The sequence below is a fragment of the Mesoplodon bidens genome (genome assembly GCF_964165515.1).
Source record: "Mesoplodon bidens genome assembly, chromosome: 1".
NCBI lineage: Eukaryota > Metazoa > Chordata > Mammalia > Artiodactyla > Ziphiidae > Mesoplodon > Mesoplodon bidens.
In genome coordinates, this window is record NC_138176.1 from 32,420,445 (window position 1) to 32,448,185 (window position 27,741).

General features: G+C 44.3%; 1 protein-coding gene across 1 annotated transcript in view; it reads left to right on the forward strand.

The window, feature by feature from the left end:
• The window catches only part of PIK3AP1 (phosphoinositide-3-kinase adaptor protein 1), a 113,995-nt gene that overhangs the window by 34,407 nt on the left and 51,847 nt on the right, over positions 1-27,741 (forward strand). Inside the window, exons 3-7 of the mRNA XM_081244046.1 lie at positions 18,417-18,553; positions 20,986-21,130; positions 23,220-23,362; positions 23,491-23,623; positions 25,832-26,028. Of these exons, the coding sequence (XP_081100172.1) occupies positions 18,417-18,553; positions 20,986-21,130; positions 23,220-23,362; positions 23,491-23,623; positions 25,832-26,028 (755 nt within the window). The remainder of the gene's footprint in view (positions 1-18,416; positions 18,554-20,985; positions 21,131-23,219; positions 23,363-23,490; positions 23,624-25,831; positions 26,029-27,741) is intronic.

Consider the following 27,741-nt stretch of genomic DNA (forward strand, 5'->3'; position numbering starts at 1 on the left):
GGTTACAGGGAAGCAGTTTTCCACCTGCTTTTTTAAAAAATAAATTTATTTATTTTATTTATTTACATTTGGCTATATTGCGTCTTTGTTGCTGCATGTGGGCTTTCTCTAATTGCGGCGAGCGGGGGCTACTCTTCGTTGTGGTGCGCAGGCTTCTCATTGTGGTGACTTCTCTTGCTGTGGAACACGGGCTCTAGGCGTGCGGGCTTCAGAGGTGGTGTGCGCGGGCTCAGTAGTTGTGGCGCACGGGCTTAGTTGCTCCACGGCATGTGGGATCTTCCTGGAACAGGGCTCGAACGCATGTCCCCTGCATTGGCAGGCAGATTCTTAACCACTGCGCTACCAGGGAAGTCCCTTTCCACCTGTTTTAACCCATGCTCCCTTTTGACAAATGTCCCCCTTCCATAGTTCATATTATAAAAATTATAGTTAAAAAATGTTAAACAAAATAGAATATTGACTCTGCTTTAAAAGCTACACAGTTTCTCCATTCTAATTGATCACTGACAGGACATTTGCAAACACTCCTGCCTCCCCTCTGAGAAATTTTGAATCACTGGGATAGATTTTTCATGATACTGGTCCCAATGTTGATTAGGTTTCTAGTGGTTTCTATAATTAAATATAAAATAGTAGTGAAAACTGTATTTTGCCCTCATGCTCATGACTCTGAACCAGAAAGTATGATCTCACGCTGTGTATCTTGTATGATACATAACCAGACTGGGATGGTTGGGGAGAAATGTTCACAGAAGCTGAGAATGTAGTTGGCGAGGCTGTTGTGGTGTCACTCACAGAGTGTCAGGGCTGGACAGGGGCTCTGAAATACAGTTGTATTGTCCACTCTATCGTAACGCCAGGGAGGCCATCTGTGAGCAGGGATGTGACTCACTGGGGGCCCAATGGTTAATGAATCACACTGACCTGAGGGTAGGAGTGTGAGCATGCCCAGATTTTACTTCAGGGGATCATTTTTTAAGAATTTGGATTTGCAAGGAAATCAAATCTGATTGATTTTTCAGTTAGTGAGAGGGATCAATGCAAACAGGAGGCCAAGGTGGTGTGAAGAGGCTAATTACTAAGCTTGTAAATATTTTCATGTGTAATGGGGGCAGAAGACTGTCCAACCAGTGTTTCTCCCTGGTGGTGGGAATTCTCAGTCTCAGGCACTGGGCATTTCTGGTGTCAGGGTGGCCAGCATTTTCCTAGCTCTGGCTGGGGAACCAGAGGAGAAAAAGAAGCCAAGTTCGGAGATGGGCTCAGTGCTCATGTTGGCCATATGTGTAAGTGGCCAGCCTGTTTACTGTTCTGAGGCTTTACCTCCACTTCCCAGAGACCTCATCCTCTCTCAGGTGGGAAAGCCTAGTCGGCTTCATTGGGGGGCACTCAACCAGTTTCTTTACTTCCTGCTCTTGGCTTTCCAACGTCAGGCTAAAACAAGGCAGCTCAAGTGTTGGATTCCAGCTCCAACACAGAAACTTAAAATTCCCTAGAAAAGTCCCTCTAAAATGGAGAATATCATTCTGGAAGAAACAGTTTGATCAGCTTTGTTAAGATGTTAATTATTAAATAAAATCAATAATTTTTAGTTTGATTTTGACTCTTTTCAGTTAAAAAAAACCTGAAGGTCATTCCTTCAAAGATTTTTTTAAAAAACCAAAAAAACAACCAAAACCCAGAAATCCCAGTGTATTTTTGGTGACCCTCTGGGAAATGGGGGTTAGAGAAAAAGCCTCTGAGGTAGTAGTAGAAGGGGTAAGAGTGTGGTTTCCAGTTTGGGGGCTTCTTTTTTGTGGGTTCTTAGCTGTTACTGCCACCAAGGCACAAGTGTCAGCAAGGCTGGGAGAGGCCCAAGCCCGCTGAACTGGGGCCATGAAAGCTGTGATTGCCCTAGGTCATAGCCAGCCCAACAAGGGGACACTGTGGATTCCAGTCAGATGGAGTGGCCAGAAGTCAGCAGTGGCCAGCAGTGACCACTACCAGAAAGTTGGCCAAGGTTTTAAAGAAAGAATTAAGGTCACAGAGACTAAGGCAAGCAAGGAGTCCCAAACGGGTGCTCAGAACACATACAGCATAGCAGGGTCGTGTCTCTCTGAGCCTGTTCTTGGGGGGAAGGTGTGCTGACTACGCTTTCATTCAAAGGTGGACAGCTGGCAGGGGACAGGCCAAGGACATTGCAGACGAAGTGCAGCAAGTGGAAGAGAACAGAGGGAGTTGTGGCTGTAGATGGATTCTGGCACAATACAACCCACCTTTCCCTTTCAGGAAATAGCCGAACTAGGAAAGTCCCTAAGACCTTTCATTTGTAGACAAACTGGTTTGGTTGTTTGAATTGTGATACTGCCAAGCCATGGTTTTAGACTCATAAAACTCAAATCCAAGTATGTAACAATGGGGGCTGTTCTCATGTCCTAATTGTTAATAGAAGTACTTCACTATTAATAATAATAATGGCCAGGGGAATGGCAGCTGCCTTTTTAATGAGCACTTAATATGTGTCAGGCACAGTGCTCAACAATAACAATCCTAAGAGGCTGAAATTATAATTTTCATTTAACAAATAAGGAAAATGAGGCATGGAGGGGTTGAGTAACTTGCCTAAGGCAACCAGCTATAAGAGCTGGGATTCACCTTAGATTGGTAAGAGCACCAAATCCCATGCTCTTAAGGACCACCATATATGTGGCAGCCATGAGAATGCATCTTGCAGACCTCCAGCTGCCAGGAGTGCAACTGACTAAGGGCCGCAGGCCTGTGCTCTGAATCCATCATGGCATTTTCCCACGGGCTGTGCCCAGCCAGTGACAGCATAGCAGGGATGCTCTAGCAGGTCAGCTCCCAGAAGACACAGGACTCCTCCAATAGCCAACTTCATCTTGCAGAGCTTTCTTTAGACTACTCAGTGGTCTAGGTTGCTTCCACCCATCCTTCCTTCCTGCTGTTCTTCATTCAGGCTCAGTCCATCTGATGGTTTTCCCAGCTTCCCTCCCCATTTTCTGCTGCAGGCACTTTCCCTAATAAAATCCTTGCATGTTTAATCCCATTTTAGTGTTTGCTTCTCAGAGGAGCTGGACTAACACAGTATACCACACCACATTTCAGGACAGCTTGGTTCAGCCTGCCAACATAAATTGGGGATTAGTCAGTTTCCTGCTTCTCTTCAGATTCCACACTAAGAGGCTCAAGGCCCAAGGCCATTCAGTGATCCTCCCTGTGTTGTATTTTTCCCCCCAGCTGGCAACTTAGGTGGTTGGTCTTATTCATCGATTCATCCATTCATGCAAGAAGCATTTATTGACTTCTCACGGTGATTTCTAGACCCCGGGGATCCAAAGATGAATGTCAGGGAATCTGCCCTCAAAGAAATCACAGACTAGTGGAAGAACAATTTGGTCGACAGATAAATGACTCTAATTGCTAATGACTCTTCTGTGCTTACTCTTTGTCAGGTACTCTTTTAAGTGTTTTATATGAATCAGCTCATTCTATACTTACAACTATTGAATGAGGTAGGTGGTATTATCATCTCCATTTGCACACGGGGAAACTGAGGCACAGAGAGGTAAGTCGCAGAGTTGTGATTTGAACACATGCAGAGCCCTCTCACTCACTGCTGTGCTACACTGCCCCTTGCCATGCCACCTCTTCTAAGAGTGTGACTGTGCCTGGGGAATGCAGGCTTCCACTGCGATGGAAACCCTGAGCTCAGAGCAGTTCAGTTCCCACTTTAAAAATCCCTGTCAGCTGCCATAGTGATCTGCTGGGCAGTCTGGTGGGTGCAGATGCCTGCTTGTTGTGGATGATCAAGACTTGCTGCTCCTGCCTGCCTGGAGGTAGCAGGATCTCTGCTGGTGTCTGTCTCCATGGCTACCCAGAGCATCCCTGGGTTGCCTGACACTCACTTCCTGGGTCACGTTTGACTGACTAGCCCTGGACTACTGTATGCAGAGGTATGCTCCTGCCCATTTCCACATGGAGAATCATTTCATAGGAACTCTCATTCGTTAAATGAATAGTAACAAAAATAACAAATAACTTTGTCTAGTACTTTTCAGTTTTCAAAGGGCTTCTAAGTGTTTATCACTTAATCCCAATAAGCCTGTGCAGCAGGCCAGGCAGGTGTGAATATTCTCATTTTAAAGGAAAGGATACTGAAGCTCTGAAAAGTCACGATACCCTGTGACTTGGGAGATGGGACTTAAATCCAGGCCTTCTGTGGCTTCCTTGACTGTACTCTTCCAGATCCCCTTGGTAGCTGCATTTATGTTGCTAGGAAACACTACACCATATCTTTAGAGCCTTGCCCTTAGTAGCCAGGTTTTAATTATTGGGGGCAGTCAGCAGCTCCTGGGTTTTTTTAATTGGGGGATAAAAAATAAAGGGGTTTTTATTTTGACCCACAAGTATTTAAGCAGATTTGGATGCCATCTTGTTTTGTATTTTTTTTAAGCAGATCACTGAGGAGAGCATGCTCCCACCCCAACTTGATCGTACATGAAAACCAGATACAGCATTTCAGGGTGAGGAGTGAGAGAAAGTTACCCATTCCGAAGATGGAAAGTGAAACTGACCAGTCCAGTTTCATAGTTTCAGCTGGTTAGAATGCTAAAGGTCAGCAAAAGTGGGGGCAGGTAAACACCCTCTTGGCCTTTCCTGGAAGTGTGATGACTGAGTGGTAGAGAGACAAAAGGAGAGGAGTTTTCTTTACAATTTCTTCACCTTGGTTCTACTATCAAGAGTTGCCTTCATCCTGTCAGTTCTTGGCTGGGTGAAAATAAGCTGCATTTTCGTGGTCTGCTCCCAACAAAGCCCATTTGTCTGTCCTCACACCAGTAAATCCAGATATCAGTGTCTTCTTAGATTAGAATTGATTCCTGAACCAGGAAACCAAGAAGAAGCAGTTTAAAGGCTAGTTATTAATGGCCTCATTACAAGTCTGTGTCATGCCATTTGAGCGAAATTTACATACAGAGAGGAAGCACATTTATAAGTGTGGGAAAGAGATGAAGAAAGAGGAAGCTTTCATGGGGGGCTGTAGTAGCCCCTGCTTTGTTAGCAACAGTGGGGTTTCCTGGACAATGAAACAGGGACCTGCTGGCCTCCAGCCCTGAGAGCCCTGGTGGAGAACTTTCTCCCTAGTGGTGGCCTTTGGAATGTAGGTATGGACAGTGTGTCTTAAAGCTCTTGATAAACCTGGGTGGTGAAGCTGTGCTTGGCTGGAGCAGCCCCAGAGATGATGGGTCCAGGATAGAAATGGGTTTCTGTGGAAGCTGGATCCCATGATACGGCAGCAGGTTTTCCCCAACACTTCCCAGATGTATCGCAGAGACTCTGGTTGAGGGAACTTCAGCCTGTGGCCAGGAAGCAGCTCACACAGGGAAATTATTTCCCCACTGGGGTCCTGTTTCCCAAGAACAGCTGCTCCTTTGGTCTGGGAACTGCATAGGAGGTGGGAATCTTGAGTTCTTAATGTGGTTCAGCCATTAAACCAGCAGCTAATGACCTAGGTAGGGCCAGTCAGTTCATGTCCCCATGCCTCCAGTTCTCCCATCTGCAAGAGGGAGGTGGTCACATCTGTCACATGTGCCTGGGAACACTGAAAAGAACAAATGAAAACACATTAAAAAGTTCTGAGGCACTGGGTGGTTCAAGAGCTCCAAATACCCCTCAGCTTCTCGGGTGAGGATAGAGTGACTTGGCTGCGGTACTCAGGAAAGTTTCCTGAAGGTTGAACTTGGGAGGGGGTTGGAGGGCCCCAGCCCCAGCTGGGCGGGTAGGTAGAGCTGGAGGCAGATTTTATCACTGGTGGACAAGGGTGAGCCCACACTTTCATCGGTTGTCATGGCAGCCTCAGCTGTGGGGCTATTTTTATTCAAGCTGAAGAGCAAGTAGGGTGAGTTGGGGAGGGGACGGGAAGAACCATCATCCTTTGCTTTAAAACAAAACTAAACTAAACTGACACTTTGAATAGCTCATTTAGAGCAACTAGGTGGGGCCTGGATAAAGGGCTTAGGGGCCTGAGCTCTCCTCTCCTCTTGTCCTACCGCCTTATCCCGAACTTTGAGTACCTTGAGGAGGGCCAGGGGAATTACCTGGTGAATGAAGGAAAAAGGATTCCATGTCTATGTGAGCTGGAAAAGACTGGGGTGGAGGTACAGTAGATTCCTGATCCAGAGCCCTCTACCAAGTGCTGCAGATCCATCGACGTGTAGTGAAACTGGGCAGCCTCAGGAATCTGCAGCTGACACAGACCATCTGGATGGCAAAGCAGGTTGGATGTGACAGGTGAGTCAGCCTGTGTGGGGAAAGTCAGCCGCGTCGACTGCCTCAGGAAGTCAGTGTGGGCTTATGGGAGGAGCGGATCCATTCTTCCTTCTCCTTTCTACTACTTTCTCCTTATTTCCAGGGAGGCAGAGTGGCCACCATGGGTTTATTTAAAGTCTGACTTGGGGATGTGTCCACAGGGCTCTGCCTTACCTTTCTGGCATCATGAGGAGGAGGAGGATGAAGGTGACAAGGACAATGATTGACGTCACTCTAATGAACTCACACTAACACCACCAAGTAATCATCACCTCCTCCCTCCCCTGACTTTAGTGCCAGTAAGACATGTGGTGGGTAAGAGTCTGGCATTCCACTGACCCTCTTAGCATCGTTCTGATTGATGACTGTACGTGACTTCAGGGGGTAGCTGGTGACTTGCGGGTTGGGTATACTTGTCACTGTGTTCGGAGTTTTTTAAGTGAAGGGGGTTAGGTGGACGGGAAATTCAATACCCATTAACCAAGGTGGGTGAAAAGGGAGAAAGAAAGACCCATGGGTGGTGACTAAAATGAAAAAGCAATCTTGATGTTTGCCAGGAAGCTGCAGGAAGGTGGGGTTGTCGAAACTCAAGATCTGAGTCCCACCACTGCCAGCCTCTCACCTCCCCCGGCGAACCCACATGCTTTTGCAGTGGAACAGAAGCTCCTTCATTGGGATCCACACGTTTAGAATCTGGGGACAAGGCCAGGACTGAGGTCTCCCTTTGTGCTTTCTAAGGACATAACAATAGCTATGACACTGATTTTCTAAGCTTATAGCTAGTGTAAACAAGATACACGGTAGGAGAAATGTTTCCTCTACTTAAGAACCATTTTTCTAAGCATTTTGTGAACCATGCTTGTGGTATGCTTTCAGACATTGGGTTAATTATAGCATCTTATTTGCTCATGAAAGCAGATAGAGCAGGATGTTGGCTTGGTAACACTTTGTTAGCCCCTAGTTCATGTTATTTTACAGACTTAAAGACACTGCTGCTCAAGGTGTGCTGGGTAGTCAGCCCCTCTGCTTCTCGATTCTGACCAAGGTTTAGAAAAGAGCTGACATAGTCTACTTGTGTGTCTGGAATTATTTCAAAAACAAGCAAATTCAAGAAAATTCTTCAACTTTCAGAAAAATAAAACTACGGTTTTGGGAATTCCCTAGTGGTCCAGTTAGCACTCTGCACTTCCATTGCAGAGGGCACGAGTTTGATCTGGTCGGGGAACTAAAATCCTGCAAGCCGTGTGGCGTGGCCAAAAGCAAACAAACAAAGCAAACAAACTAGGGTTTTAATCTATATTTTACAGAATTTCCTTTTCTCATGAATACTGTTTCGTGACAGGTCTTCTATGTGTAAACCAAACCCCTAGCATGGCATTTGGGGTTCCCTCCCTGTCCCTCTCCCCTCACCCTCCCTCCCTGCTTCATATAGAAGGTGCCTCCCTTGCTTCCTGTGGCCCACACACATCATTTGCTCTCTTGCCTTTGTGTCCTTAATCATGCCTTTACCTCTGACGGGAAACTCCTTCCTAACCTGTGCCCGCATTCTCTGTGCCTTTCAAGGCCCTACTTGTCACGTCTTTGGGGATGTCCTTCCTTCTTTGATCCTCTAGTGGCCATAAACTGTGTTTTTGTTGTTGTTGTTGTTGTTGTTTTTGCGGTACGCGGGCCTCTCACTGTTGCGGCCCCTCCCATTGCGGAGCACAGGCTCCGGACGCGCAGGCTCAGCGGCCATGGCTCACGGGCCCAGCCGCTCCACGGCATGTGGGATCTTCCCAGACCGGGGCACGAACCCGTGTCCCCTGCATCGGCAGGCGGACTCTCAACCACTGCACCACCAGGGAAGCCCCATAAACTGTGTTTTATAAATCCCTGCTTATCCATTGTAATGTTTTGTTTTGAAGTTATTCCTGTTATCATTTGTCTGTGGAGGTTGGAGAGAAGCTGTTTCTCTCCTGTGAGGTCCCTCCACTATCAGCGAGGACAGAAATATTCTCACCCTGACATTTCTTAGGGGGCCTAGGATAGGCTTTGAATATTTGTTATTCATTGATAGGCATTGGATGTTTGTTGAAGGAATAAAGGAATGAATTACTAATTATTTTATTAATTTAAATGGAAAATATGCTTTTTTCACAAGAATGGTAATCTCAGCACCTAAATGCTATTTGCCTTAGTTAAAGTAAATTAACCTGTCTTCTTCATCCTTCAGGCAGTTTTTCTCAACTTTCTAAACTTCTGTTACATTTTTCATGTGCCGGCACTTTTATAAACACTTAGAAACATAACTCACTTTATTTAGCTATATTTATGGTCTCAAAATGCTTGCTGGTATCACATAGTTCTCTCAGTTGTTTCACGTGGAACCTCACCTTCCCAGTTCAGTTGTAAGCTCCTTAAGGCCGACACTCTCGAGGCACACTCTTGGGAACCCCCGTGGGATCCTTGTCATGCATATTCAGTAGATACTTGCTCAGTGATTAGGAAGCTCAGGCTTCAGAACATTTTATGTCGGGCTTTGAGAAATGGTTTTATGATTTCATCATCATGGCTTAGATAGGCTGGATGAGCTTCATAATAGCTGAGAAATTTCATCCTGAGTGGAAAAGCCTCTGGAAGTTTCTCCAGACCTCAGGCAACTCTCTATACTCCTGCCCCATCTGTGTGGTGGTCAAATTTGGGTCTCAATCCGGGATGCAAATGCAGACGGAACATGGCCCCTTCCCTTCATGGACCACGCTGCCTAGGTTGTTTCGCTATTCATTTCTGCTTTCTTCCAAGAAACCTTTGAATCTTCTTCACTCTTTCTTTCATCAGCCACACTGGAAATCCCGGATGCAAATTGATGATGTCCTCCTACTTCATATCAGCCCAGAGACACATGTGGGCCCCTGTCTGGCTCCAGTGACCACTTCTATTTCATTCCATTTTTGGCTAGATTGGTGGAAGGCTCTTAATTCTCAGTCGATATTTATCTCCTTAATTTCCTTCTCTGTTCACTTTTTTTTTTCCTTGTTATCTAAAAGTCAGATAAAATAATTCGACATGTTTATGCTACAGGCCTTCTTCCTGCCTTCCCACCTTTGCTTTACCTTATTTTAAAAAAATCACTAATAAATTTAGCTTGACAAAACGAAAGCAGTATAGGGACTTCCCTGGTGGTGCAGTGGTTGAGAATCCGCCTGTCAGTGCAGGGGACACGGGTTCGATCCCTGGTCCAGGAAGATCCCACATGCCACGGAGCAACTAAGCCCGTGTGCCACAATTACTGAGCCTCCGCTCTAGAGCCCACGAGCCACAACTACTGAGCCCGTGCGCCACAACTACTGAAGCCTGCCCGCCTAGAGCCTGTGCTCTGCAGCAAGAGAAGCCTACACACCACAATGAAGACCCAATGCAGCCAAAGATTTTTTTTTAATTAATTTAAAAAATAAATAAATAAAATGAGTGAATTAAAAAAAACAACAATGAAAGCAGTATAGCATAATTCAGCTTTTCCCAAACTTCAGTCACTTGAGGATCATCAACATGGGTTTTGCTTTATCTTTTTTAACAGCTTTTTTGAGATATAATTTATATGCCATGCAATTTACCCATATAGGGTGTATAATTCAATGGTTTGGGGGGGTATATTAGATTATCAATTTTTAAAAATTGTGAATATATATATACATATACACATATATGTATATACATATGTAACATAATATTTGCCATTTTAACCAATTGTAAGTATACAATTTGGCATTAAATACATTCACAATGTTGTGCAACTATTACCACTATCTGTTTCCAAACTTTTCCTTATACTCTTAACAATATTTTCTTTAAGTCAATTCCCGTTTTTTTTATTTAAATAAATTTATTTTAAAAGGAAACTTTGCTGCTATAAGTGAAAAAACAGTATCTCTTGATAGAAACAAGGTAACTATAAAAATAAAGACAATAAAAACAAAACAGTGGTAGTAAATTCTACTAGACACTCATGCCTGCAGAAGCCTGTGGACTTAAGGCCTTGTTCCTTCCCTGGTTCAGAGAGAGAGGTAAGCATGTTAAGGAGAAGTTAAAGGCATCTTCTTACCAAACTGAGCCTTTCTTCTTGATATGAGTGGGATTGAAAGAATTGAAAGGGGACTGCTTTCTTACTATGTGGCTCAGTGTCACTGCACGTTTGCTGTACACTTTGGAATTATTTCCTGTGTACCAGTCACCTGCTTCCCAGTGTGGGAAACTGTCAGAGTGCACGAGAGCATGGATTTGGGGGTTAACTTTCTATACAGCGTGCACTGTGTGACTTGGACAATTTATTTAAATTTCAGTGCCCTATTTTTTTCATCTGTGAAATGGGCAGAATTATTCCAATCTCTTAGCTGTGATAAAATAGAATCACATATGTCAAGGGTTTTGCATGGCTCCTGTCCTATAGTAAATGCTCAACAATGGCAGTTGTGGTCCTTTTAAAGAATAAAGATACCTGTTTATAGTACTTTCCCCAAAGCTTAGCATTACCTTCCAAGAGAAGTTAGCTTTTATATTCTGGAAAACAAAACACACAAACAAAAAAATGCTTCAAGATCAGAAAACATCATTCTCTGGCCATCCTTACCCTACCCCTCCCTCAGACTACCAAAAAACAGTCCTGACTGAATACCAACATACAGGAAAGAAGCAGTAAGCACTGTGGTCTGAAAACTTATTTGGAAAGTGAGACAGTTGTAGCTTTGGGGCAGAGGCCCCTGGAGCACGTGGGACCCTGGCTGGTTCAGTTGGAGTTCAGTGTCTTTTGACTTAAACCCCATCCTTGGAATGTGCCTGTTGGCCATGGTGGCAGGTCATGGCATACCTAACCAAGGCAGTATTGCTCAGAGCAAGGCAGGACCACCAGGTGTTGGTGAGCAAAAGCTTATGTCATGTCTCATGAGCTACAGTTACAACCCCAGACCAGGAATAGCAAGTGATGCTGCTTCCTGCCCTGGTCCACATCCTCAAAGGAGGCACAGACCCCTGGGGGCGAACTCCCGTTTTGCCTCTTGCTTGCTTGCTGCACGACCTGGGCTGGGTTACTTCAATCCTTCAGGCACTGCGTTTCCATCTATCGAATAGGAATAGGATATTGATTTCTATCTCACAGGGTTGATGTGAGAACTAAATGAGATTGACTATTAAAGCAGTCACCACGACGTTCAATAAATGGTAACTTTTATTGTTGTCAATATTAGTAGTAATCAGGAATCTGTCACCAGCCCTCTTACCTAGTATGAGCTTGTCCACGTGGCTTGGTGTGTGTCCAAGTGCATACACATGCTCAATTCATTTAAAATTCATAGTTTCTTTAGACCCAAATAATGTTAAATAACTTTTTAGACTCCCTTGTAAAGGAAAAAGAATTATGAGCCTTTAGTGTTGGTAGATTATTTTGATGTTGTTGAAATACGTATAAACATATTCAACTCCTGATGCTTATTGTTCTTTCCCAACTCCAAAAGCAAAACAAATGAACCAGATACAAATACATGCATAAAATAAATACAGGGTAAACTGACTACATTTTTTTTTTTTTTTTTTTTTTTTTTGCGGTACGCAGGCCTCTCACTGTTGTGGCCTCTCCCGTTGCGGAGCACAGGCTCCGGATGCACAGGCTTAGCAGCCATGACTCACGGGCCCAGCCTCTCCGCGGCATGTGGGATCTTCCCGGACCGGGGCATGAACCCGTATCCCCTGCATCGGCAGGCGGACTCTCAACCACTGCACCACCAGGGAAGCCTTACATTCGTTTTGTCATAGATGATGGTCATTTACTGAAGCAGCATCATGAATGTGGCACAAAGCTCTGGTGCTCGCTGATTCTGTCACACTTGCTACAGCTCCCCAGTGTTACTGTGGGACTTCGATCTCCCACTGCATTTCTCTGTGTGAAGTAGTGTATGGGGAAACCTTCTTGTGTTCACTTGGCACAAATGCCTCATTTACATGTCATCCTGCCCCCTGTCTTCTTTCCTCATTAGCCCCTGACAGCTTAGTGAGACCTAGTTGCAAAATGATACACACACACGGGCACCACAGTCCTGTGGCTGGACCCAGGTATCATGTGGTCATCCAGATAATCTGGAATGTCTTTTCATCCCATTTTAAAGGCATTGTCATCTAAATGAAAAGCCCAAGCACTGACTCTCATAAGACTACATCTGTGGACTTTTGGCAGATACCAGTTTTGAGAAAGATTGATTCACATCCTGCCTAGATCCCCAAAGTTTTGAAGCAGCCTCCAAAATAACACAATATAAAAAAGAGAAATAGGAAAGACCAAGACCTGGATGAAAGTGTTAACAGTGGTTAAGAACCAAAATTGAAACTGAGCTACCTGGCAGCAAGGGCAGAAGGTGAAACACACCATGTTAGCTTGTTCTTATTGTCTAATGAGAGAAAGCAGCCAAGTTCTCTGGGGACACAAACTTCCTACCACTGAATTCAAGGAGTGTTTGCCACGAGGGCCCTTTATAGATGAGCTGGATGCACAAAGAAAGTCTTCTATAATTTCTCCAGAGTTTCTCCAGGCCTTATAAAAGCTGAGAGGATATTGTTAAATTTTAAAGCAGTAAGGATACTATTGGTGTCTTAATAAGACTTTAACTGGCGAGGATCCTTGGGGTTTTCAGTGTGCCTTCACTCAAACTTTTATTTATTTGAGTCGCAGGACAGTAAAGCTGGTGTTTATCTTCAAGGTGGGGAGGGGGCGAGAGGAATCTACACGTTTAAGTGGGAAACTTTGGGGTCATCTCACTCTTTCAGGTGGGTTTCAGTGGTACTTTTGTCTGGGTTGGTATATCCTTCAAAGGAAACTCTGCATCTGCTCAAGTGGTTGGACCCTGGCTTGGTCTGTAGTGTGCTGTGGAAGAGGCCGAAGTGGCTGAAGAAACTTAAGTGAAGGTGCTGTCAATCAGCGCCACCAGAATCTCCGTACAGAGTGAATGGCATCCTGCCTGACTTCTTGAAATGAATTAGCTGCCAGTAGCTAATTCATTTCAGGTAACGAAATGAATAGACCTACTGGAAGGGATTGTTTATAGGACCCATCTGAACACTGGGGAAACCTGCTAAGTGCTGTACTATGAGGACCAATCTCATCATAAATGATACCAAGCTGATGAAGTGATTAGCCAAAAGATTCAGGTGTTAACTTCTCTCTTCACCCATCCCCATCATCAAAGTGCTTTCTCATTGTGGAGGATATGAAAATACATGAACAGTTGGAAGGTAGGAAAGAAGGAAGAAAAGAAGGAGGGAGGGAAGGATCATGCAGTTTATCCATACATTTTCTTCGGACCTTTTAAAATGCATTTTCCTTCATATAATTGATATACTACATTATAAGATATATGATTTTATATTCTGCTTTTTTGCTTAACATATCATAAGCTTTTACTTAAAACTCTTTGAAAATAATATTTTTAACATTCTTTTATCAGACAGGTTGTTTTTAGTTTCTCAGCAATGCAAAGAATGATTTAGCAGACATCTTGGTTCACTATCTTTGTCTACATTTTGAACAGTTATTTTCCTCCTTAAGAGAGATTTCTAGAGGTAGAATTACGTGGCCAGATGTGAACATTTTAAAGACTTGCTCCTTCTCTGTATATGGTCACATGGCTTTCCAGAAAGGGTGTACCAGTTTATACTTTCTTCAGCAACAAATGAGAGTACCTGTCCTACCTCACCTTCAAATAGTTACTAATTAGAAAAGGTGAAATAGTAATATATTATTTTTATTTGCATTTCCATGATGATTAGAGATAATGAATGATTTTTAATTTTTTTGAATGGGGAGGTAAGTTTTATTTCTTCCTTTGTGAATTATCTACTTATTGGGCTTTGGGTATTTTTAAAGAGATTTCTATGACCTCTTCATATATTAAGGAGATCAGCCCCTTGGCATATTTATGTCAAATTTTTTAACCAATTTGTGGTTTGCCATTGAATTTTTTGGTAACAGTTTTATTGAGATATAATTCACATAACAAACAATTTACCCATTTAAAGTATACAATTCAATGATGTTTTTGTATATTCACAGACTTGTGCAACTATCACTACAATCAATTCTAGAATATTTTCATCACCTCAAAAAGAAACCTCACACCCTTTAGCTATAATCTCCCAACCTCCCCCAGCTTCCCAAGCACCCCAGCCCTAGGCAATAACTAATCTACTTTCTGTTTCTATAGATGTGCCTATTCCAGACATATCGCATATTTGGAATCATATAATATGTGGTCTTTTGTGGCTGGTTTCTTTCACTCAGCATAATGTTTTCAACGTTCATCTATGTTGTAGCATATATTGGTATTTTATTCCTTTTATGGCTGAATAATTTGTCAATCCATTCATCAAAGAATGGACTATTGGGTTGTTTCCACCTGTGTCTATTATGACTAATGCTGCCAAAGCATTACAATTTAGTTTTTAGGTTTTTATAAATTTGTTTACTAAAATTTTAAATTCATGCCATCAATTCTATTGCTTTTTGGATTGTATTTCTTCAGTTGTTTTTAAGGTAAACAAATCTTTTCCCAAAACAATGATAAAATTTTCAACCATATTTTTATCTTTTTAATTTTTAAAAATTTGTTTTCATTGTTCATTTCAATCTGTAATCCATCTAAATTTTATTTTGGAGTGTATAAGAATTAGGAAGATTCTAAACAGTCTCTCTGTCCCTCCATGCCCACCCCAAATAGCTAAATTTCTTCAGTACCATCTGCTATCATCCTCACCAACCATTTTCTTTATTCTGTACTGATTTTTAGTGCTTTCTTTACCACATATTAAGTTTTTATGAGAATGAAACTTGATTTTGCAGTTGTCTATTGTATTTAATTGCTTGGTTTAATTTTTTGATACATTTAATATAAAATAAGACTATCCTTTATTGTTTTTTAAACTTTAGTAGGAGACACAAAACCTATATAAATGGAATTTTCCTAGATAGGAAAATTAAATGTTGTAAAGAAAAACATCATGGCAACTACAATTTAAAATTCAATGCAGCAATGGGTGTGTGACCTGTACTTTACATTTTATTTGAAAAGTGAGGAAAATTTTCTGTGTGATTATTGTTTGAGTCAGATTTTCTACTTATTTTGAGACAATTTTGGTAATTTATATTTTTCTATAAAAGTTGTATTGAAATAAAAAAAAACTCTTAGCAATGAGTTTTCACATCAGTATGTTTCTAAAATTCTTCTCCATATCTGCTGTTATCATCTCTTCCTTATTTGGCTTATTTCTATTTCTCTGTTCTTTTCTTGATTATATTTACTATAGCTTTGACTCTTTGGCCAGCCAACTAATTGGGTCAGTAATTTGGGAGAAATGAAGAGATTTTCTTTTTTTAAATTAATTAATTAATTAATTTATGACTGCATTGCGTTGCTGCACATGGGCTTTCTCTAGTTGCGGCGAGTGGGGGCTACTCTTCGTTGCGGTGCGTGGGCTTCTCATTGTGGTGGCTTCTCTTGTTGCGAAGCACGGGCTCTAGGCGCACAGGCTTCAGTAGTTGTGGCACGCGGGCTCAGTAGTTGTGGCTTGTGGGCTCTAGAGAGCAGGCTCAGTAGTTGTGGCGCACGGGCTTAGTTGTTCTGTGGCATGTGGGATCTTCCTGGACCAGGGCTTGAACCTGTGTCCCTGCATTGGTAGGCAGATTCTTTTTTTTTTTTTTTTTTTTTGTGTTATGCGGGCCTCTCACTGCTGTGGCCTCTCCCCTTGCGGAGCGCAGGCTCCGGACGCACAGGCTCAGCGGCCATGGCTCACGGGCCCAGCCGCTCCGCGGCATGTGGGATCCTCCCGGACCGGGGCACGAACCCGTGTCCCCTGCATCGGCGGGCGGACTCCCAACCACTGCGCCACCAGGGAAGCCCCGGTAGGCAGATTCTTAACCACTGCACCGTGAGGGAAGTCCCTGAAGAGATTTCTTTTTTTGAAGCAATAGACTGTACTGTGTGTCTATCCCAATGAGATTATACATGTACAGTAAATTATAACAGGTTGATACCCACCGCGCTAGCCACACAGAATAGTGTCTAAACAATTCTAGAACGATAAGTAGTTCCAGGGAGCTTCTTGCAGCTTTAAGAAACTGACTGAATGTTTTAAGTCAATGGGGTTATTTTCTCATCCAGGAAGAACTTCAGAAATGCAAAACTGGCATGTTCAGGCATCAAATAATACAAAATTAAAGCTTGATGTGGTGTTATATAATTATTAAGAAGAAGAATATTATCCCTAATTTTTTGGCTCTTTCTTTCACAGATTCCCATGGTGGGTGGGAGTTGCTTGGATGGCGTGTACAGCTCTGTCCATGGAGATGGTCCCTGGTCATTTTAGTAGTAACCAGTCAAGGAGAAAAGGATGTGGGGAAGGGCAGATCCAATGGAGAAAATGGCAGCCTTTGGTTAATTTCGCTTGGACCGCAGAGAGGTGGGAAGACTACTGCACTTAGCCTTTGCAGGGGGATAATTAGCACTGAGTAAGTGAGGTAGGACTGAAAGGAAAGGAAAGATAGAAGAGATTGATGGTTCTGATGCCTAGTGATAAACAGTTCCTCCTTGAAACTCCCAGGGTTCTTTGCCCCCTCTCTTAGCACTAAGATCTGCCTGGGTTCCTGCTGTGTGAACAAGGTCAGAGACCAAGCTGCCCTCAGCCCGGCCTTCTGGAATAGTGTGTCTTGGGAGAAATCACAGAGAGGGGATGAGCAGCAGGAGTACATGCCTCACTGCCCATCACACTTTGGGGCCTTGTGTAGACATCTGTCAGCACACATGTCAGGCTGTAGGACAAGACCCCTGTCCAAGGCTGTGGGGCTTTCCAGTTGCGTATCTGGGAAGCCTCGGCCCCTCTCCCAGCCTGAGAAGGTCCCTGGAGGCCCTTGCCTCACAGTTACAGCCCCAGGACACGGTGGTGCTTGGTTCCCCATCCCTGCTCTGCCACCTCAGCCCATTCCTGACATGACCTGGGATCTAGAGTGCAAGCTTGTGTTACAGCTTTCTGTGGGGACATATCAGTGGCCTGGTCTGCCACCCCAGCTTTCTCCCAGGAAGGATTGCACTCCTTCCATGGGAGGCCAGCCTGCAGGAATCAGCCAAGTTAACCCCTACCTCTCACCAGCCCTTTTAGATGAGGGTTCTCTGAAGGTAGGATGGACGTCCGGTTCACGTTCATGTCCTCGCAGTACCTAGTATGTTTGTCTGGCTCTGTCAGTGGTTTAGGAATGGAGAAGAGCAAGCCCAACGAAGGGACTAGATGAACCTTCCATTCTTAACCATTTTGTTCCTCTTTGAGGAACACACACACACACATGCACACACACACAGAATCCTGCACACAGGTACCCTATCAATCAATGAGCCCTGGTTAAGAGCCCCCGCCCTAGAACGCTGGTAGGTTCCACTTACCCCATCTCAGCATTATCTCATTCTGTGCCACACCCTATCTGCACACCCCTGCTCGCCTTCACTGAATCTGTGCACGCTCTAATCTTTCCACAGCAGAGGTGTTGGCTGTGGTACTGATTTGGAACCCAGTTATACTCTAAGATTTGTTGAAAGTGATTGCTTTTTACCCTTGCTCCAGAGAGAGTATGTTAGCTAGCCATGACCCTGAGGAATAATCGCTTCCTGGAAAGTGCAGGTTTTACTTGATGTTCAAAAGATGACCTTTAAGTGGACAGTCCGTTCTTGACACCCCCCCCCGAGGAGAAGGGGCCTCTTTCCTCACAATCACTGAAGCCAGCCCTGCAAGAAGTCCAGAGGTAAAGCTTCCAGAAGTCTATTGTTTGCGACTAGACCTGTCAGCCTCAGACAGCAGCCCGCCTCAAATTTTTTGGCTTTTCTCCACACCATCGTCCTCTTGTCTTCACCCTCCCCTCATGGCCTCCATGGTGGTTGACTTTTCCCCATGAGGTCCTCTTTCATGATTTCCTGAGTCACTACCTTCAGCCTGTATTTGTTTGACGGTCAGAGCCATTTCCTATTTGGTAACTTTTGGGGTTTTAATGGGGGTGGAACATGCCCAGCACTGCTTCCTTCTCTGTCCATTCAGCCGTGTTCTCTGTGCCACAGATTCTGGCTGCGACTCAGTCACTGACACTGAGACCGAGGACGAGAAGGTCCTTCCCTACTCGGAGCAGCAGAGCCTGCCCCCGAAGACTTCACCCGGGAACCTGATGGTGGTGCAGCCGGACCGCATCCGCTGTGGGGTAGGCACTGCTGGGGCTGGTGGATGGATGTTGGAGCATGGGCTTTGGGGCTTTTCAGTGGAAGTTTGTTGTAGTAAAGGGAGCGGGGTTCTCCTGTTGCACCTTACTGTAATCCCAGCCTTCCCGTGGGGTTTCCCTGTGCACTAGCTACCCTGGGACCCCCGGTGCCTGGGCCCTGGGCACACCTCACTCCTTTAAGTCAAAGGGAGATGAGCCCAGGAATGTATGTGTCATCAATCTAAGACATTAAGTTAATGATCAAAAACTTAGAACGTGTTGAAGACCAGCAGACGTGAACATTACAAAACACTTGTATGCCAACCCTGGAGTTAGAGGCCGGGGTCTGTTCCTTCCAGCCTAGCGCTGGGCATTTTGAGAGCTTGCTTCTCCATCAACTGGCCCCCTTTACGGCCCAAATGAATGCCTTGAATCTCGGTGGCTGAAACTTGCTGCCCAGCATTGCTTGCAAAAGGGAGAAAATTAATGCCTGAGCATGTGACTAATGTTTCCAGGGGTAGGACCTATGTTAAGAGGTGACCTGAATGTGATGGCCAACTGATGGGCCACTGTCATTTGAATCCTACCATAGTATTGATAGTTTTTCATTATCTTTCTTTTCCTGATGAGAAATGTGTGATACTGGTTCAGAGCACTGAAACACTTTTTTGTGGGTAGGAGCCCTGTGCTAAGTTTGCCACTGTGGGCTCCTGTAGTCAAGAGGGCATGATGGCCATGGAAATGGGAAGTCCTAGCTTCCCTGCACTTGTGAGTGGTTTTCTGCGCAGCCTGAGGCCACAAGGCATTGGGCAAGGACTCCCTCCATGAGGGCTGCAAACTGCTGCTTCGGGTTGGATTGAACTCATAGACATGTTTGGTTCCAGCTGCACAGTGTTCTAAAGAGTTAGGCATGAAAACCTGTTTCCAGCCTCCTTTGAATCAGAATCCGGTAATACCAGGCCTGAGATGAGCAGCTGGGTCAAGTGACCTTTTAGATGGGGCTGTGCATCCCCAGGTCGCTGGTTCTCATCACTCCCCTTTCTTTGTACCCACTTCACTCCTTTTCCTTACTGTCCAGGCCTTTGTAGTGGGCATTTCAGTTTCCAGTGTCCTCGTGCTCCTTCCTGCCTGCCCCATGCCCCTTTCATCCTGAGACCACGCTGGTGGGTGCCTGTGGGGAGAGGGTTTAGAACTAAAGGATGATGCCCCTCCCATGCCCCCTGGTTTTCCAGGCTTTGGCTCCTTCTCCTGTTCTGGTTGCCACTGACCCAGGATTCTCATTGTTGCCTGCTCCTGGTCCCTGGCTCCTGGGGCGGCTGGGCTGGGGTTGGGTCCTGACTGTCAATAGGAGAGACACACTCGTCTTCTCTGGCTCCCCATGCTCCCTGGGAGAAGGGGCAGGTGGGAGAGGGCTGGACCTGCAGTGGGAGTCAGGTCAACCACAAACACATTCACATTCACCCTAAGCAGTCTCCGTGAGCCAGGACCACATCCCCCTCCCACCTGTTCTGGAATCGTGGCCCTTGTCATGAAGGCCTACTATAAGGGCTGGAGAGCAGAATCTTACAATGAACATTTGGGGATTAGCTATGGCCAGAAATTCCTCCTTCTCCCCTGCTTTTTGGAGGGCCTGTTCTTTCTAGTTCAGTGTCTTAAGAGCTTAATCGCGTAACCAGCCCAGTAAAACAGATAATTCCATTTAGCAGGTTTGGCAGGAGGTCTCAAAGCAATGTAAAATAGCTACTTAGGTTGCTCAGTGCCTTGGGAAAATTAATCCTCCTGTAAGTTATTTTTGTCCATCTAAGAACAGCATAAATTGCAGAACCCAAGAGGGCTTCTCTAAACCAGTACCTCTCACTCTGTAAGGTGCATGAGTCACCCAGGGGTCTTGGTAAAATGCAGACTCTGGTGTGGTCGGTCCAGGCAGGCTTGAGATTCTGCATTTCTAACAAGCTTTCAGGGATGCCAATGCTGCTGGTCCCTTGGCCTCGCTTTGAATAGCAAGGCTGATCTAGAATAGTGCTTCTCAAACTATCTGTGGTGAAGAACTTTAAAAAATTTTTGTTGTTTTAAATTTCCAATTCTGCCATGGACCAATACTTTTATAATATACAACAAAAAGAAATGCTATAAAAATTAAATAAAAAGACATATGAAATACAAGCCCCAGGTTTTAAAATTATTATTAGGTTTGACAGACCTAAAATTACTCTATCAAATTGCTATTAAGGTTTATAAATGTTCACTCTTGGTTTTTGTAACTTGTCTTGTTGGGACTCATGGCAAGCAGTCACTGCCCGCCACTGGACTTCAGACCCCACCCTGCTCTGGAACAGCCTCACTAGGTAGAGCTGGGGCTGCAGAAGCTGGGGAGGCCCTCTGGCTCAGCACCCTAACAGGAGGGAGAAGGGACAATGACTGGTTTCCCGTTCCAGGCAGAAACCACTGTCTACGTCATTTTGAGATGTAAGCTGGATGAGAGGGTGAAAACAGAAGCCGAATTTTCTCCTGAGGATTCTCCCTCGATAACGGTGGATGCCAAGCTGGAGAATGAGTACACCGTTTCCATGAAAGCTCCCAGTAAGTTGCCCCATTTACCTCCAGAAATTAGGCATCATGTGAAGAGTCCCCCTCTTACTTTCTTTTACTTGCCGACAACTGTCTTCATCAGCCACTGAGAAAAGTGACAGCCAAGATTTGGATTTGGTTGCCATGTTCTATTTAAAGGAAAAGGAAGTTATATAAACATACATGTGTGATTGGGGCGGGGGGAGATGGATATACTAAAATGTTTATAAAGTTCATATATTAACATTTTTTGAAATTAGAGAAAAATAGGAAAAGTGGGGGAAAAAGTCATCTGACACCCTACCACTCAGTCTTTTTTGCCTTTTTTCATAATTTTTATAAACATAGTTGTTCCAATAGAATCTATTACCTTATATTCCGTTTTTCTTTATGTAATCTTCATTTATTCTCTCTTCATCCCTTTACCCCTGTACTATTACAGGGAGTTTGTAACTTTCCATTTTATAACATATTTTTTCTATTACAAAAGTAATGTGTGCTCATACAGCAAACTTGGAGAATACAGTAACCATAAAAGAAAGTAGATAGAAAATTACCCATATGCCCACCCTGCCAAGGAAATCACTGGTTTCTGTATTTTTCCACATCTGTGTACATAGCTTTATGTCTTGTAACCAACTTTCATTACCTGGAAATACACTATGAATATATTCCCATGTTAATAAATACTCTTTTACAAAATGATGCTAATGGTTGCAAGGTAATCCACTGTACAGATGTACCATAATTTATAAAACCAGTCCCTTGTGTTGGATCTATATCTTAAAACCATAATGTTTAAAGCTGTATAATACTCAGTTGAATAGAAGTATCATCTTTTAATTTTTCATTTCCTCATTGTTGCATATTTATGTAATTTCTGATTTCTTACTGTCTTATTTTATTTATTTATTTATTTATTTTTAACATCTTTATTGGAGTATAATTGCTTTACAATGGTGTGTGAGTTTCTGCTGTATAGCAAAGTGAGTCAGCTATATGTATACATATATCCCCATATCCCCTCCCTCTTACGTCTCCCTCCCACCCTCCCTATCCCACCCCTCTAGGTGGTCACAAAGCACTGAGCTGATCTCCCTGTGCCATGTGACTACTTCCCACTAGCTATCTGTTTTACATTTGGTAGTGTATATGTGTCAGTGCACTCTCTCTCTTCATCCCAGCTTACCCTTCCCCTGCCCCGTGTCCTCAAGTCCATTCTCTATGTCTGGTTTTATTGTCTTATTATTTTAAATGATGATATATTGAGCATCTTTATGCAGGCAGGGTTTTTTTCTTTTGTGTTTAGGATTATGTCCTTGAGATGGAATCCCTGAAACAATGGGCATTTTTAAGGGTCCTGGAAGATAGTGCTTAATTGCTGTATGAAATATTACTATTCTCATTTATTTGCTATACTGTCACCAATGCTAGGCATTATCACTTTGAATATTTTTGCTAATTTGATATGTTTCTAAAAAGTAGTCCATTGTTTTAATTTGTATTCCTTTGATTTGTAGCGAGGTTAAATATTTTTCCATGTTCTCTACTTGTCGCATTTCCTCTTTTGTGAATCGAATCTTTATGGCTGGTGTATTTTTAGTTTTTTCTTTTCCCCTCAAAACCCCTTCCTGTGGTGTAGAAGAGAGAGAGCACCCAAGGAGAGCACATAATAATGACGGCAGCAGAGCAAGTGAATCAATTCTACTGGCCCAATGGGGCGGAAGCTCGGAGTCCCACCGCCAGGTCCCACCTCTGGCGACCACTGCCCTTTGTATAAAGTGCTTTAAATTCAACTCTTCTTCCTGTCTGTTGTGACACTGGGCCTACAGTAATGAGCAAAACAGATGAAAATCTTCCGAAAGTTAAATTGCAGACCCAGTGAGGATAATTCCTCTGACTCAGAGCCCTCCCGTGTGTTAGTGTGCCCACTGCTACTTCTACTGTTTCCCTCACTTCCCAATCTTGCAGCTCACCTCCAAGATCTTTCTTCCAGTCCCCAATTAATTTCTTCACCATTTAAGTAATCCATGAACGCTTTTCCCTGTACTCTTGTACTACAAAAAAAGAGCAGTTTTATAGTATCTTTTCTTCTGTTCAGACCTATCATCTGGGAATGTTTCTCTGAAGATATATTCTGGGGATTTAGTGGTGTGCGAAACCATTATCAGCTATTATACTGACATGGAGGAAATTGGGGATTTATTGTCCAATGCTGCAAATCCTGTGGAGTTCATGTGTCAGGTAAGGATGATGAAAGGACACTGGAGTTTTCTGGACCTGTAGTTTCTGCTCATGGTTCACCAGTCTCAAATCTGCTGGATGGGAGATAGCTGGATTTAAAATCTGACCATCTTCACTTTTGTATTTAGGCCTTTAAAATTGTGCCCTACAACACAGAGACCCTTGATAAACTGCTAACAGAGTCCCTAAAGAACAACATCCCTGCAAGTGGGCTGCACCTCTTTGGAATCAGCCAGCTGGAAGAAGAAGATATGATGACAAGTAAGTCAACAGTCAAACCTCAGGAAACCAGCAGTGGGGTTGATTCCAGTTTGTCGGTTTCAGTGTGCAGTCAGCCCGTGCTCATGTTTTCTGCTGGGTCCTGCTCTACAGCTCATCCTCTGAGAAGCAGTCATTCTTCTCTGGCTAGCCCGGGATTCTTCCAAATTGTAAATCTGAATATGTCATCCCCTTACTAAAAACCCTTTGTGTTTCCCACTTGTCTTCTAGATAAAGTCCAAACTCCTCAACCTTTATACAAGGCCTTCCCAAGGGGCTCCTGCTACATTTCTGCTCTCACCTCTCTCTACTCTCTCCCTTGGCTTCTGTGCTCTGCTCTGTGGAAGGTATGAACTTCTTTTACCTAATGAAAATTCCGCCCTGCCTCTTGCCACCTCGACCCATGGGAACGCCGTTTCTTCCTCCCCTCATCCTGCAGCACTTCCTCGGGTAGGTTCCATCTACCTACTGCAGCTCCCCTAGCATGCTGGGTTCTTGTACTCTTCAGCTGTGTCTGTCTTTTTTGCTAGTCTGTCAGCTGGATGACGACAGGGACAGTGCCTGGTGGCTCACTGTAGGCTCAAAACAAATATTTGTTTGATGAGGGAGGAGCAGTCTCGTGGGCATATGTGACATGCCGGGAGCTGGGAGAAACACTTGCATGGGGATGATGCCTGGCGCTCCTGGTATGGTTCTTTTGTAGACACCACTCTTCCTTCACATCTCAGCTGCACTACACAAATGAGACCCAAGCCCCTGGTTACCCAGTGCCTGCGTTCCATCTTTCCACAGCCTCCGAGAACCATAAGGATGAGGTTATATTACCTTCATGTCCTTCTCCTGGGCGCATTCTCTTGTTGCCTCTCTCCATTTTCCTACTGTGGAATGTTCTTGCGTCACTTCCAACAGGTGTTAATATGCTCTGTTCTTGAACTTGAGGCTCAGGAGGGAGTATTTCATAGTTTGACAATCATGGGGGATCCTGGGGACATTTTCAGACCTTCGTTCCATGGATCATATCCTGGTGAATAGGAAGCTGGGTTTGTCTTATTTAAAAAAATACGTGTGTGTGTGTGTGTGTGTGTGTGTATACACACACACATAAAATATATGTATATATACATCTATCTATCACTCGGGTTTAGAAATCAACTTTTATGAAAATTTTAAAAAAAGGTTTGTCCCCAACTCCACAACACAAACACGTCTATTTCCTTGGTTGAGTTTAACTTGCCGTATCCAGATATTAGTAGATGGAAGGTGTCATGGGGATCCAATGACTCTCAGAAGTACTTTGTTTCCCACAAATCAGAGGGTTAATGGGCATCCTGGGGTTCCCACGCATTAATACCATCATTCAAAACCTGTCCTAAACAAAGAGCTCATTGAAAACCATCTTGTTAATCCTTCCAGGTCCCTTTGAGATAGGCTGGAAATATTTTCTAGTTCAAAACTAAGGACCACAGAAAGGCTAAGTAACAGCCCCGGGATTACTTGGCATACTTTATGAAATCGGGTGTAAGAGCTAAGAAGATGGATATATATATTTTTTTGGCTGCGCCACATGGCTTGCGGGATCTTAGTTCCCCGACCAGGGATCAAACCTGTGCCGTCGGCAGTGAAAACGCTGAGTTCTAACCACTGGACCGCCAGGGAAGTCCCAGGATTTCTTTCTTTTAATCAGCGTAAAGCAATTGTTTTAAAGTGCTCTGAAATTTTAAGAGAACGTCAAAACATGATCCCTGTTGTACTTTGTGGCTGCTGCTTAAGCCCTTAGAACATCAGCACATTTTGGACTAGTATTATTTCTCAGGATTCTCCGATCCTTTTAAAGAAAGAAGGTAGAATATTAATGATTAGATTTGCTAATTAATTGATATCTCATTTCTTCTGTCATCTTCAGTGGTGTCACAGAGGAAGCTGTTAGATGTTAGGTCAAACAACCAAGAAGTAATGATTGAGCACCTGCTAGGCTTCTAGCTTCATCTCCATGAGCAAGGTGCCCCGTGCCTTCCTTTCTTTTTTTTTTTTTTTAATCTTTTGGCCATGCCGTGCAGCAAGTGGGATCTTAGTTCCCTGACCAGGGATCAAACCCACGACCCCTGCAGTGGAAGTGCAGAGTCTTAACCACTGGACCTCCAGGGAAGTCGCCCCACCACCCCATGCCTTCCTTTTTATCTGACCATTAAGTTTTCCTTGACAATTTTTCAGATCAGAGGGATGAAGAGCTGCCCACTTTGTTGCACTTTGCTGCCAAGTATGGACTGAAGAACCTCACTGCCTTGTTGCTCACCTGCCCAGGAGCCCTACAGGCCTATAGTGTGGCCAACAAGCATGGCCACTACCCCAACACCATTGCTGAGAAGCACGGCTTCCGGGACCTGCGGCAGTTCATCGACGAGTATGTGGTAAGGTCAAGGCAGGAGAGGCTCTAGGATTAGAAATGTACCATGTGGTTCCAGGGCTGCCTTTTCACTAAAGACCTGGGTGGATTTCATCTCTAGCATGTTCTCACGTGCCTCTTCTGGCAGGGCCAGTATGCGTGGGCTTAAGAGATGAGTTCTGGAGTCACATGGATCTGGATCCAAATTCCTCACCAATACTTGTCAGCATGTGCCTTTGGGCAAATCATGTATCTGTCCTCTGTCTCTCTCAGTTTCGTGATATGTGGAGAAAGTTTATAATAATTCTACCCTTAGGGTTGTTTTGAGAATAAGAAGAAATAATATGTGTAAAGCACTGAGATCCACCCTTGAAGAATTTACAGAGCATTGATAGAGTGAATCTGCTGAAGGTAGATGCTGATCCCTCTTTCTCAATCACCTCCCCCCCCCACCTCCAGGGTACTTGGCAGGATGCCCCCCGCTCCCTTGCCCACCGTCAGGCCCAGGTGAACTGTTAGGCTTGGTTCCTTCCTTAGCAGAGACCACAGTAAAGCTCTGCACCTGAGGCTTCAGGGAGGCCAACCGTGAGGCCCCACCTTCTGCTGACAACCTCTCTCTCTTTCTGAGCCCCTGCCCGTCTTAAGGTTTATCTGCTTCCCTGGTTTTGGACCCACAGATCCTCCTTGATCACTGACTTCTGGGTCTGTCTTTAAGTGTAATCTCATCCCGTGCCTAGGCCTTGTTCCATGCCCCAGTATTGCTTCCATTGTTTTGGAGGCAGCTGCCCTTCCTGTCTCGACCCTTTTCTGGTTTTCCTCCATTTTCACAATTCACAGCAGTGACGTGGGAATAGCTCATCCTCTCACATGGGGCTGTGACCTGAAAAGGAACAATTAACACGACCTCCAGACAGGAGTGAGCCTGACACCTCCCCAGAAACTTAGCTTTCTGCTCTGTGCTTGACAATCTACAAGGCAACGACTCACTGAGACATACAGAGGAGGCCTCCCAAAATTTAGGGGGTGATTAAATGTATTGAATAAACAGAATAGCATGAGTGCCTGTTTGGGGCATCATTGACTTAAATGAGTCTAAAAGGTACTTACAGTCCAGGAGTGTTTACTTCAGTTTACTTTGGAGTCACAAATGTGTAAACTGCAGTGTTTCATTTCCCCGCCAATAGTTTTTATTAAGAACATACTGTATTCATATTAATCACTACGATCTGTTGAATTTAGTTGATTGGCAAATGCATTATCTCCTTTAATCCTCACCACAGTCCTTTGAGGTTGACAGTATTGTCCTCTGTCTTCAACAAAGGAGGAAAAGGGCCTAGAAAGGCCGAGTCATTGTGCCAAGGGTCCCACACTAGTGAGGGTGGAGGTAGGATTTGAACCTAGCTGATGGTAAAGCTGGGGAGCATTATCCTACTTTCTGTCACAGGGACGTGGAAAGATGCACTTCTAGTTTGCACTGAAGTTAATCTGGTTCACATTTGTCCTATCATCTTTGTTTTCTAACTACAATCACTTCAACTGATGCATCTCCAGCACAGCCCCCAAAAGGCTGCTGCTCTCTGTTGTTCATGACCTCCAAGAACCGTCCCATTTCCTCTTTCCACCATATCAGAACCAAATGCCAGACCTTGAGTCTCCAACACTCCACAGCTGTCACCTGGTCCACTCCTTGGGGCTCATCAGGAAACCAACACAGAGTGTCAGATAGCAGATTGGCTCC